Below are 14,126 nucleotides of genomic sequence, written 5' to 3' on the forward strand. Positions count from 1 at the left end.
GAGTTTGGAGTCTTTCCAGGAGGCTGTAGGATGCTGGGCAGGCGCACAGGCAGGGGTCTGCCGTGCTCTGATCTGGCTTCTTTAGGAAGTGTCACTGGACACATAGGAAGTGGGTGGGGGAAGGGTCCAGGGCTGCCAAACGTCACGTTTTCAGATGCTTGGAGAACTTGGCCAGCAGTTCTTCCATTGTCATTTTGAACAAACGGGCTGGTCTCCCTTCCCTGCCTCCCCTCGGGGTAATAATCAGCAATACTGGGAATGTGGGATTCAAGTCTGGGCCCGTGACTCTGTAGCCGTGCGATCCTCCAGCCTCAGAATCCTCAGCGTGAACCTGGGGGTCAGGCCTCGCTGCTGCTTTACCAGCTGCTCCGTCTTGAACGTGTTACTCGACCTCTCCGACGCGCAGCATGCCACCCCTAACACGGGCCCATTACCAACTGTGACAAGAGGCATTTCACATGGTAGAAAAGGAGTCAATAAATGTAAAAATATCTAGCACGGTGCTGGCTTCAGACAAACCCTCCACACAAGCGAGCTTCCGCTCCTCATGTCACAAACAGGGGGTAGGAGCTGAGGTAAACTGTTGTCGAGCACAGGCAGGAGGCGGGGAGGAGGCCTGCCCAGAGGAGCAGCTGGGCTGGTGGGTGGGGGGTGGGCGGTATGATGTGAATGTTAAGGGTTCTGTCAGTTTGTCTACACAACCACTGAGTTTTCCTGCAGCTAGAAGCTGCCCAAAAGCAGGAACACTCACGCTGGCAAACCCGTGTGGGCTTGGGCAACGGCCTGACGTAAGTGGATCTGGCCAGGCTGCCGGGGGCACTGGCAGCTGAACACGGAGCACAGCAGCCCCGTCAACACAGCACTGAAGGTACTCAAGACTCCGGGTGTTTCTTAGCAACAGCCCTATTTGGGGGAACGCTGAGCGCCACCACGAAGCTAGCTTGGAAGCATGTGCTAAACAGGCAGCACCCCCACCAACGTGCGGTGCCCCCCTACAGCCCGGTCCCCTCGTACCAGCTGCTGACTCCTGGAGCAGTGTGACCAGAGTGGAAGACCTTCATGAGGCACTCAGCTCCCCCACTCCCCACTGAGTCTCTAGGCAGCTTCCAGGACCAGAAGCTTCCAGAAAGTCCCTAGTTATCCCCTTGGCCCCCAAGCACAGTGTAGTTTCCATCTGTGGTACTTCAAACCATCCGAGCAGCTTGACATGACAGGAAGGAAAAAAAAAGATACCCAACAGAAACACCAGACCCTTAACACTCAGATCCAGGGCTGGGCACGGGGGGCAGGGGGGGGGGGCACAGCTTTGATGTACAAAACACTCCTGAACAGAGCCCGGGATAGATGAGGCTTCTGTGGAATTTCACAACCAACAAGAGTGTTCTAGAAAGTTCCAGGATGCAAACGCTTGCTGGGCTTTTGTTCCATCTCCACTCTGACAGACAATACATCATTTTATCTTCATAAAATTTATTTTGGGGAATTAAAGAACTCTGCCAGGGCCAGGCATCTTGGCACAGGCAGCCGCTCTCTGATATGTATTATTAACACGAACATTTTCCTGTCGTGCTTGCACACCCAATTTAAAATGAATTATCCAATTAAGTTAAGAAGGTGACGCGTTCTACTTCCAGGAATATGCTGCCAATGACTGTGTCTTGACTGTTCTCCCCTGAACTTCTTCCAATTAAGCAAAGACCGTTGGGTACATGGTGAGGATACGCCGGGATGTTGCTGTGGAGACGGGAGGGTTTTTCATCATATCGCCATTTCAATCTCCTGATGAGAAGGGAGCTGGGAAAGCTTCCAGCCTCCCCCTGGGATGAATGCTCACCGCCAACAACAACAAGGACAAGAGCTCTGCCGGACGGAAAAGGACAAGGATTGCGTAAGCTTTCAGGTCTCCCGCAGCCGCCGGCTCAGGGAGTCTGAGGCTGGAGCGGCTTCCACGGAAGTCAGCGGCTGCTGCGTGTGCACGGGTGTGCAAGCGGCAGCCCCACCGGGCTCCTTCTCCCCCAGGGAGGGGCGTGCACACCCCGATCTGAGGGCGGGAGAGAGCCCACTCAGCCAGCTCAGAGACATTGGTATGTGGTAACTGGCCAAAAAGATCAGGGCTTGGTGGGGAGGGGCGGGGGGTGGGGAGGGACAGCATCAACACCCAGGAGAGCAGGGGGAGATGAAGACTTTTATTTCAAAATGCGAATCTGACCACGGCACTCTCTCGCTTTCAGCCCTTGCCACGAAGTTCCAACTCTTCCGCATGACACGCTCCATGCTCCATTCCCCACTCACTCTTCCCACCCCCTCCTCCCGATCATTCCCTGGAAAAGCCTGAGAATTCCCCTGGGAAACCAAAAGTCAAACTCTCTCACGCCTCCCCGCCTTTGCACGTGCTGTTCCCTTTCTCAGTATATCCTTTCCCAGCGTGGTTCAACCTGAAACCCATCCTCATTGCTCCACAGTGGGGCAGGTGTCTTAACCCTTGGGGGCTTTCTCTCTGCCTTTACCTCCTTTCCCTGTCCTGGCAGCTGCTGGTGTCACGGCCAGGCTAGCGCTCTATTATAACTGCCTAGAAGGTCGGTCTCTCTGACGGGTCTCAGAGCCATTCAAGGGCAGTGGGTATGTTCTCAAAGGAAAGGCTGACCAGGGAAGAAAAAAGGTAGGGGTGAAAGAAAGAGACAGACGTGTGACTAAAAACCACCCAGGAGCTACTCAAGAGGTGGACAGATGCTGTGGATCACCGCAGTGCCTCGCGGGCCTTGAGCTTGGGCCCACGGGTGTGGCTGTTTCAGGGGGCCACTTACAGGTGTGCTCTGGGCTTTGACCCCCCTCACTTCTCCGCCCCAAGATGAGAGATTTAAAAACCAAGCCTGTCTGACGTTGTTAAGGAACGAAAGAGAGTTGTTAGACTAGCTAACAAAGAAAATATCTGAAAAAGATCCTTACTATCACACTGGACTGTAAAAGGGCTTTCCAGAAGACTCAGTTTAAAAGACGCTAAGAAAGGTAAGAAACAAACCCTACCCCCAAATTCCAACCATCAGAACTACGACGGACAAAGCCATATCCCAGGATGTACAGTGAGACCGCAGGAAACGTGGTTTGGGGAGGGTGACTGTGAGCAAAGGAGCTCTGGTCTGTGCTCATGGGCTCCGACACAGGCTCCTCGCTTCACCTGTATGTTTCCAAGCCGACCAGGGGCCTGCAGTCCAGGCCTGAGGAATAAAATGCGCTGCAACCCAGACTGGACATCACTCCTTTCTTGGGATTCAACATGGGTTTGCCCAGCAGCCTCTTCAGAAGCTGTAAGTGGGGAAGCAGGTCCTTGCCAGTGCTCAGTCGTGAATCCTGCCCCTCCAGTCATTGCTAACACACGTGTGATGGGCAATCCGCAGAAATGCAGGCTATGGAAGGAATCTCAGAAGCCTCAAGCCACAGACACTGCTAAGCCAGGATTGGAGCTATTAGGTAGTCTTTTTTTTTCCCCCCCTTAAGTATACTCCATGCCCAGAGCAGGGCTTGAGCTCATGACCCTGAGATCAAGACCTATGCTGAGACCAAGAGTCAGACGCCTAACCTACTGAGCCATCCAGGCACCCCCCAGGGTGGTCTTTCCTTCCCATCCAAGTCCTCTATTAGAACTGTGGGCTCTTCCAGAGCAGGAAGGGGCTGAATTCCCAAAGACTCTGACTCCTTCTAAGGCCAGACTCATCTTCTTCATCTTTGCTCCCACCCTGGGGACCCAGCACAGTGCCACTGCCATGATGTGCCTGGCACCGAATCTAGCACCACACCTGCTGTGGGGTCTAGCTGCTGTCCATGTCACGGGAAGCAGTTTTCCTTCAGAGTGTGTCGCATCAAACAAACCATCATCTCTGAGGCCCTCCCTCGTAACGTTGTGAATCCACACGAGAGACTAGCGGTGTCTAAGATACATGTATACATTACGAATTTAAGTATGTCCCCCCACACTGAAATGTTGAAGTGCTGACCCATGGTACCTGTGAATGTGACCTCACTTGGAAACAGGGTTTTACAGATGTAATTAAGAGGAGGTCTGTAGGGTGGTCCCTAATCCAGTAGAAGCGGTGTCCTTAGAAGAAGGAAATTTGGACACAGAGACACACAGCAATAACACCACATGGCAATACAGGCAGAGACTGGAGTGACACAGCTAAAAGCCGAGGAACACAAAGGACCAAGAGCCACTTCCAGAAGCTAGGAAGAAGCAAGGAAGGATCTACCTAGGGTCTCACAGGGGGTGGCACATTGACTTCGGGCTTCTGGTCTCCACAACTGGGGGACAATAAACTTCTGTTGTCCTAAGCCGCACACTTTGTGCTTACAACAGCCCTAGTTACGACAAAAACTAACACTCTGTTTTTGAGTTTAGCACATACTTAATGTCATCTTTCTTTACATAAGTGATTTGTATTTGGGTGGTGTCCGCCTCATTATGTCATCCCATCACTCTTTCTTTCATTTCACATTTCCCAAGCAGCGCCTATGTGCCCGGCCCTATACGAGGTGCTGGAACAACAGAAGGGGTAAGCTGGGAGACCACAGCGAAGATGGTTTTGTGAGGAAAGCAGCTACATAAGCAGGTGACTGTCACTCAATGCAGTACATTTCACAAACACAGATCAGAGAAACGATGAACATGTACTGAATGTGCACTTAAGAGGTGCCTGACGCTGTGCTGAGCACCTCGTACATGTGGTCATATTTAATCTCACACTATCCGATGAGGGAAGGCGCCAGTGTGATGCTTCCTTTCCCATGGGTGAACTGAGACTCAGAGGCAGAGGGACCACTGGACTCTACCGGGAGAGCACAGAGTGTAACGCCTCTGCTGGCTGCTCAGGGAGCACAGGAAACAGAGACCGGTTCCAACTGGGGGTGCGTGGAGAGGTGTGCACTTTGATTCAGAGGGGCAAGGAAGCATCAGGTAAATATTAAAGCATCTTGGGGTGCCCTGGGGTGCCTCAGTTGATCGAGCATCCGACTCCTGGTTTGGGACCAGGTCACGATCTCATGGTTCCTGAGCTCAAGCCCCTTGTCAGGCTCTGTGTTAAGAGCACAGAGTCCTCAGGATTCTCTCCCTCTCTCTCCCCTTTCCCCAATTGTTTATTCTCTCTCTCAAAAATAAACAAACATTAAATAAACTAACAAATGAATATTAAAGCGTCTTAGTCGCTGAATGTCAGAACAGCATAAAGATAGGCAGTTCGGTAAACAAACCGTGGTCACCCATTTTCAGCTACCGGAAAGTATGACAACAAAGCGCTCATGGTAGCTCATACGTGAGAAGAGCTGTTAACCCCCAGATCTCGTGTGCTCGTACAGGAAGGAGGCACACAGGTCCGAATTCTCTTCTGTGCACCTGTCTCAAGTTTTCAAATTACTGACCAAAAGATCATCTGAATCATTACTCTAATACTGTGTAGCACCGAACGTTTTTTGAGCACTGTTCTCAGAACTGACCATATGTGAACTCAGCTAATCCCCAGCACTGCCTGGTGGCCGCCCCATGGTGCAAACTATTGTCATACCCGTTTTAGGAAGGAAGCCAAGGATGTACAGGAGGGAAGGACGGAGGAGGGGGCCGAGGAGCACACCGAAGGGCAGCAGGGTCACACAGAGAGCCAGGTAACCGTGAGGAACTCCAGCAGTGCGGGATGGACACCCCAACGCGTGGCCACGTGGCCAGCAGCTTCACGGTCACAGAGACCCTCCTCGATTCTCTCTTTCAGGTTAGAAACCAAACCATTTGACACTGCCATTTTTGTGGGTCAGAAATGGGTCAGATACTGGCAATTTCTTACGGTTCTTACGGTTCAACATATAGATATAGTCACAGAGTAATGCTGGCAAAGTTGAAAGAAGTGTTCATTGTGAAATGTGATGAACATAAAATTTTTATGACTGTTGCCATTTCTCCTTTTTCTCCCCCCTCCCGGCCCTCTCCACTCCCATGTCCCACTTCCCCTTTGTCCTCTGCCCCCATCCCTTCTTCCCTTTGCATTTTAAACTGTATCAGGAGCCTAATGATCATATTTTCTCATCACTTGAGAACATTTCATGAGAAAGATTCCAATGCCCATGTGCATGTGTGTATTGTGTACACGCCCATATATATTGTGTATACATGTGTGCTGTGCACACATGCATGTATGTATATTGCATATATTCACACGTATACTGTGTACATGTGGATGTGTATTGTGTACACACGTATGCATACGTGCATGCATACTGTGTATATACGCACATATACAGCATGCACACACATGTATATTGGGTGTACACACAGGAGTTGTGTGTACACATATACTGTGTATACGTATGTGCATGTCTTTTGCACACACATTGTGTTCATGAATCCCTATTGCATATATGTGCATGTATTTCACATACATGCATGTGTACATTGTGTACATATACATGTACGTTGCATACACACACGTATAGTGCGCACACATATACTGTGTATATGTGCATGTATACTGCATTGTATGCACGCATGCATATTGCCTTGTGCGCGTCCATATCATACGTGTACATGCATGTGTACATTTACATGTACACTGCACACACATGTATAGCATGTGTGTACACACGTATAGTGTGTCCATGCGTGTGCATCGTGTGCACACATGTGTTGTATGCGCACGTGTATAGTGTGTTGATGATGCACGTGTTGTGTGCATATATGTATTGTGTTCACACATAGGTACTGCGTATGCATGTGGAAGGAAGGACATAAACAAGAGCTGCTCCTGCTCCTCCTCCTGCTCCAGCACCAGCTGGCTCCTCAAAGGTCATGTGGCCAAACCTCAAGCTCGGCCCCTGTGGGAGAGGACGAGGACGGCGGGGTGAGTAACCACACCACCATCGGAGCCCAGGGCCCTGGGCTTGACCTGAGGCACAGCTCACACCAGAGTTCTTCAGTACTGAAGTGTTTGATGATAAACAAATACAACCATCTTGTGCTACCTGACTGCCTGCCTGGAACTCAAATATTCAGGAGGCAAAGGAAACAAATGGCCCAGAAGGTAGGGCATATGCCTTTTGGCCAGGAATGTGGGCAGACAAGCCGGGTTCAAATCCTGGCTCTACTGCCCCTGGCTGCTGACACACGGGCAGGCTTCTCCACGGAGCCCGCCTGTGCCGTGTGTGAAAAGAGAGGCGCCAGGTCCATCTCAGGGGCTGTTGTAGTTTACACGAGACAAGGGCAGCTTGCACTAAGGCAGACGGTGCCTTGGACAAAGAAGGTACCAAAACACACCTGGTGACCGAAGGCCCTGAAATTACCTTCCCTAGACATTTAAGCTCTGCCAAGGGAGATCAAGTACAGTCTAAATAGCAAAGGCTCTGCTAGTCTTTCTAGAAGTCCTTTCCAGCCCATGACCTTCCTTCGTGCTGAAGACACACAGTCCTTAGCCCCGGTGCCCAGGCCACAAGTAGAGAGAGAACGAGTCACAGGTACTGAGGCAGGACTCCTTATATTTGACAACTTGGTTTAAAACAATACATTTTTTTTAGTCTCAAAGCCATGCTTTTAGGCCCCCTGCCAAAAGGCATGATGACTGTTTTCCTTCTGAGGGGCCCCAATTCCCATTGTGCAACTTAGAACCTGGGGGAAAATGCAAAACAATAAATCCTCTGCATTTATTAAGTCTTTCAGACCGTGCCATTTGCAAGAAGTGCTTTTACATCTTGGTAGGACTCTGCAATAAGCCAGAACTAATTAATTGCTACATTAAAGGAAACCACCTTTAACATTTCAATGACATAATCATATGTAATTACGATCATATAAAGGAACACTTTATAATTAATGATGCCTCCACTTCCTGAGATGTGTAATCCTTCTGTCTTGAATTCCAAAGAGGTTGGCAAAAGGCAGGCACTAAATATAGATCAGGAACTAATATTTAAATCAGCTTTTAATTCACCTTTCAATATGAACAGTAAAACCAGAACAAAAGCTTACCCTTATTACGACTCCAAGTCTTTATGTCTATGAGGTTAAATATACAGCAACAACAGATCCACGCAGAAATGGCCAAAATTACAGGCCTGAAATGATTACCTCTAAATAGCAATAATTTTGCCCTAGCAGGCACATTAACTGCTTTTCCAGAAATGCATGAAAACTCACCCCAACTGTCCCTGCTTTGGCAACTATGCTGTGTTATCACTTAACAAAGCGCTCTGACTCATCTCTCAGACTTAAAAAGGAAAATGGTTCTTCTTTCAATGAGGGAAATTTCCCACGAAAGGTGCAAACCCTAGGTTGGTAGCAAGCATTGTTCTATGTGCTAAATGTGTTTAGTCTTCTTAACAGTTCCAAGACGGAAATACTATGATCCCCATTTTGTACATGAGGACACTGAGGCACTGAATTGTTCATGAACTTGCCCAAGCTACCTAATTCCCAGGAAAAGACCCGGGATAAATAGACTCTCTAGATTTTAACATTCATTCTGTCACTCAAGCAACTAACAATGAGGGAGGCCCTAGAACCTCCCCACCACCAATATCTGTTGTTAGCAAAGGTCTGCAGCAACCACAGGCGAACACAATCTGACCCACAGAACACCCAAGGGGCTTCCAGAAAACAAATCCCCATAGCACCAACCACCACCGCCTACCTTAATTACCTCTATTTGATTTTTCTAATTTATTTCATGGCCCATGATTCTCTGCTTTCATCAATGAAACAGACAGACAGGTAGCACTCGGCCACTCACGGCCACCTCCTGGTCTCCCATAAGGTCGAGGGCTTACCTTGTCATAATAGTATCGAAGGGCTCTGCTCAGCTTGTCGTAGTTCATGTTTGTTTTGTTCTTGCGGAGTCCCCACAGTTTGGCCACTTCTTCCGCTTTGAGGAGCTTGAATTCGCCATCGCTGGAGGTCCAGCAGATCAGATGCTCATGCTTCTGGTCTAGCAGCAACTGCAACAGGAACTGCCACAGTGTGATCGCGCTCTCCATACCTGGGGAGAAGGAGGCCTGGTGAGAGCTGGTCCACACAGGTGTGAACCAGGGTGCTAGGGACGGAGTCTCGGATGAGCAGCACAGCTCCTACCGTTCCTCCCCTAGTGACCCTAACAAAAAAGTCACTTTCACAGGCCACTTGGACTCAGGTGCCTTCTGAATGCATCTTTGTAAAGGGCCACAAGTCAGAAACGCAGGGGAGCCCTGTGATCCTTGCAGTTGTGGCACACGTCCCCTTGGGTGGCAGGGTGGCATTGGGGGGAACTTGAGAGAGAGATTCATGAGCTGCCCACTTGCAGAATGAGTCCCCAGCCAAGCGATTCCCCGCTTAACGCTGGAGTCGATTCCCACCCATCCTATCTTAGCCTTTGGCGGTCAGCCTCTCGTCTGAGATCTGCTGTGAATGCTGGGTTCCATGATGAGGGCATTTAGGTCGGGGCTGGGGTTCCTGTAACTACAGGGTGTGCTGCCTCAGGAAAGGTCTTTGTTCGGTCCCTCCGTGATCTCCCAGTGCTCTGAAACCCAGTACAAGGCCACATGCAGCAGGAGCCCAACTGATAAAGGTTTGTGGAACTGAAGAATCACCAATGCCACTCGAAGAGCCCTTGGCTTCCCCGTGACATTTGTCATGTTGCAGATCAAACCCACTGTCACACACACTGAGATGGGAAAAGCATCTCTTCCTTGCTATGAGAGGAAAGCCTAGAAAATACTCTCTGGTGTGGAGTTCGTAAGTGCTCTTCCTTCTGTCTGAAATGCTGTTCCCTAGCCTTGGATCCTGGTAGACTCTTACTTATCTGTGAGGACCCAGTAATAATGAAACCTTCTTGAAGAAATTCTTCCCCAACTCCCCCAGGCAGTTTCATATCTTCAGACACCTGAGGGCTTTCATGGCAATGCTACTGATTCTCCTACTAATAATCCACTTGTGTTACCAATATTCGTTAAATTAGTAAGTGATGGAGATGAAGGAGGGCCTTATGATGAACACTGAGCGATGCATGGACTTGCTGAAACCCTATATTGTACACCTGAAACTAATATAACACTGCATGTTAGCTACACTGGGATTCAAATAAAAAATAAAAACAATACATCCTCTCAGCTAAGGGGGGGGAGATGGAGAAAAAACATCTGAAACCATTGGTTATATTAGGAAAGCATAGGTGGTTGGGCCGCCTCCAAAGCTTCACCTCAGACCACCTGTCATGGCTGGGCGCATGAGGTGTCCTGGCTTTTAATCTGGGCAGGACAGGGGTGACACTCCAGTGCCAAGTTGAGGAAGCCAGGGATGACCAGAGGGTGGAAATTGGCTTCTGGCCCAAGAGAAGCTTCAAAGGCAAGCTGTGAGGTGGGGACCGAGACGGAGAGATTGAAGGCTCACCTGCTATGATAGCGACAGGGAGACACCGAAGCCGGGGTGCCCAGAACAAGGGGGCAGTGAGGAGGCGGAGGACTCCAGGAGACCCGGAGGCCAGAATAACCTCCTGAGGCCACTTCTTTCTCCTTTTTATATTTTTGCCGATTCCACCACATCTTTCATGCATTTGTTTTAAAGGAGCAGCTTTCAGACTGACAAGCTATGTTTCTCCCACCCGGGAGTGGACGTGGAAGTACCTAGCCATCCAAGAAGTAGTCACTTACTTCTTCCTTTTCATGTGTTTTGCTGAGAAAACACATTCTATTATGTCTCCAAGCGACCGTGGAGCTTTTCAGTTAAAAGAAAGCAGATTAGGAATGTTCTCCGAAAACCCATCCGGCATTTTATTTACGGCTCTTTAAAGGAGATATTCTTTATACCAATCAATCTTTGCCACAACAGCCACTCAGTCAGTAAGACAGTAAATCGTTTCACTGTTGGATCAAAACCGCCCCCTGCGTCTCATGCACGAGCCTGGTTAGGCACAACTGCTGTGATACGCAGCCCACTGGCTCCAGTTCCTAATACGAACCACCCTTCTGACTATTTGTGGAAAAGCCACAAACTTGCTTCTCATCACTGGCACTAAGAATTGTTAACAGTCGTCTCAAATTTTGGGGCGTTTTTTTGGCCAAACGCTTCAGACAGTAAGCTTTAAAACATCTTTCAAGCTTCAAGCAGATGCTCAGAGGAACCTGTTCCAAAGGGCAGAAGGCTGCCAGTGGGTTTAGAGGTCTGGAAGGCAGGGCTTGCTGGGCCCTGGGCTCATGCGCCAGCTAGGAAGGCGGTCAGCTGCCTGCGCGCTAAGACACTCAGACCATCGTGTTCCCGATGGGATGACAGAAACATATTCATGTGTTTGAATGTATTTTACAGTTATTGCTTCTATCAAACAGGGCTCCCTGGAACTTATGTTTCCTGGAATCCCAGTCCATGGCATTCCAGCACCAACCCCACCCCCCCCGCCCCATTATCAGAACCATGTTCTCTGGGCATAACTGAGGAGGATAGATGTTCTCAGTCTTTCACCCCTTCCCCCATTCACAGCATGTGCTCAGGCGGGTGGAGTACTTTTTTCCCACCCCACTCCAACTGGGGCTTGACCATGTGATTCAACTTGGCCAATCAACGTTCTAGTAGACATGATGACCATGCAGATTCCAAGCCCACGTCTAAGAGGGTTCACATGTGTGCACTTTTCCTCTTGTGCTCCTGTCACTGCTGTGAAGCTACTGCCCCAAAATGAGACACGCAGAGCCAACCTGAACTCAACCCAAAGCCTGGAGCCAGATTCCACAACCCACAGTCTGAGGCAGTATCCCTGAAGCTCGCCGTGAGAAACACACATGCCCTGGTAAGCCAGTGACTCTTGGGGCAGCCTGATATGTGGCACCATTGAGCAAAAGTTGTCCATGACATTGTCTTACATACTTTTTATTACTGCTTTAACTATTTTTTACAATGTTTATTTACTTATTTTGAGAGTAAGATTGAGAGACAGTGCAAGCAGGGAAGGGCAGAGAGAAAGGGAGAGAGAATCCTAAGCAGGCTCTGGCTGTCAGCACAGAGCCTGAAGTGGGATTAGATCCCAGAAGCCATGAGATCATGATCTGAGCCAAGATCAAGAGTCTGATACTTAACTAACTGAGCCACCTAGGAGCCCCTAGGTGATTTTATTTCTAAGTTAATTCTTTAACACCTAGAACCTTTAATGAAGTGCTATGTCTTAAAATGCAGGTACAATAAAGTCCAATTTACCTGGCTGCCATTATAAGGAAAGTGAGTAATTCAAACAGCATTCTGTGGCTCTTAAAGTAAAATGTTCAGTAGATACTTGAGATTTAAATTTGATAATTATGCCAACAGAGACCTGCTTCAGTTAAAATACTTTATCAGCCTAAGCTCCTATAGCTGATTCCCCATAACTCTCTGCCTAAAATACAGTGAACACATGAAATTGCTAAAAATCTTTTTAAAATATTCCCCAAACTTTTTGCTAATTAGAAGTCTTCTCTCTCCCCTTCCCCTGACCAGACTTCATTTTGAACGTATAGGTTTTATCCAGTATTATAATGCCATCCTTTATGCAAAATCAAATTCTGCACCTTTTTTTATTTTCTTAAATAGTTTATTGTCAAGTTGGTTTCCATATAACACCCAGTGCTCATCCCCACAAGTGCCCTCCTTCGTACCCATCACCTCCCTTCCCCTCCTCCCCAACCCCCATAAGCCCTCAGTTTGTTCTCGGCATTCAAGAGTCTGCACTTTTTATATTTAGGTGGACGAGTCCACTTTTGAAGGCACCATTGCTCTTCAGGAAGAGCCGCTTCTCAGCAGTAGACACTGTCTTCCGTTGGCCCCCTTCAACCTGCCCCCTGCAGTAGAGGTTTCCCACCCTGTCTCCTGGAGCTAACCAGAGACATCAGACTCTGCAAAGAACAAAGCCACCCACTCTTTGTCTCCGCCCTCCTTTGCCTTTGTAATTTACAGCCTAGATCTCCCCACAGTGGAGTTTAGTTATTTAAAACAGTTTGTCCAATTTGAATAAGATGCACACTTCATTTTAAAGGTCCCCCATAAAAATAGGTCCCACATATTGACAAATTATTTTCATTAAAAGTTTTGTTACATTCTCCCTTCGGTAAAAACAAAACTGGATCTAAGCTTCTCAAGGTTTATGATTCTTATATAATGATAACATGAAGTTTACAAATTAGATTCCTCCCCTGTCCCACTCAAATTAACAATTTTACAGATGATAGATGATGTTTAGTTGAAAGGCATCCCACTCACAAAAAGGTCAGAGCAAGGATAGAGCCAACGTAAGTTTGCTTGAGTAAGATGTGTTTGTACCACTACTTCCTATAAAGATTCAATTCTCTCCTCACTTCTTTCAAAAAAAATTTTTGAGCATCCACTTTATGCCAAGACACCATCTGGGTATTTGGGAGACATCCACAAACAGAAGAGATGAAGACCTCCGTCCACAGGGAGCTCACCTTCCAGCGGTAAAAGAATGGCCATAAACGGCAAACATAAGACTATTGGGCTGTAGTGTCAGAAGAACAGCGCTCTGGCCAGAGCAGGTTAAAGAGCTGGGAGCCTGAGGCACATGACCGGAAGGTCACGGAAGCCCTCAGTGAGAAGCTTCGGGTTGAGAAATTCCTCTGTTGTAAAATAATTTTCCAAGTGGGTAAAATCATTGCTCTCATGCAGACATAAAAATGAAGACATGGTAAAGATTTTCTTTTACTCACTGACCAAGTAGGGAACCGGGCAGGCCTTACAATAAGTTAAAAAAATATCTGAGTAATAGAAGCATTTATAGATTAGAAATACTGAAATGAATGCACACATGGGGCAAATCTAAGGGTGGGAGAGAAGCAGACAGAACAGAATTTGCATGTCTATAGACAATCACTACTTTGCTGTCACTTATCTATAATTAACAGAGTTGCAAACAGCTTCCCTAAAATCAGAATCACATCACCCAGAGGGGTTTTCTCCTTAATTCTAGACAATGCAGTTTTTCACCAAAGCACAATTATTCTGTACAAATTGCAGCAGGTGAGAGAGTGAGCCACTTTGTCTATTTAGAAGTCTACACAGTGGGTTAGAGCAGATTCAAAAGCCTGTCTCTCTGGGTTCCAATCCAAGTACTGGTCCTGTCTGGCCATAGGACTTAGGGTAAGTTGCTTAGCAT

At 48.1% G+C, this 14,126-nt stretch overlaps 1 protein-coding gene across 2 annotated transcripts in view; it reads right to left on the reverse strand.

Annotated features, from left to right (window-relative positions):
- Nucleotides 1-14,126, reverse strand: part of ELK3 (ETS transcription factor ELK3) — a 62,627-nt gene that overhangs the window by 28,821 nt on the left and 19,680 nt on the right. For both annotated transcript variants that reach the window (XM_077772214.1, XM_077772213.1), the window contains exon 2: nucleotides 8,794-9,002. In XM_077772214.1, coding sequence (XP_077628340.1) covers nucleotides 8,794-9,000 — 207 coding nt within the window. In that variant the 5' untranslated portion in view covers nucleotides 9,001-9,002. The remainder of the gene's footprint in view (nucleotides 1-8,793; nucleotides 9,003-14,126) is intronic.

The sequence above is a fragment of the Crocuta crocuta genome, unplaced genomic scaffold (genome assembly GCF_008692635.1).
Source record: "Crocuta crocuta isolate KB4526 unplaced genomic scaffold, BGI_CrCroc_1.0 scaffold216, whole genome shotgun sequence".
NCBI lineage: Eukaryota > Metazoa > Chordata > Mammalia > Carnivora > Hyaenidae > Crocuta > Crocuta crocuta.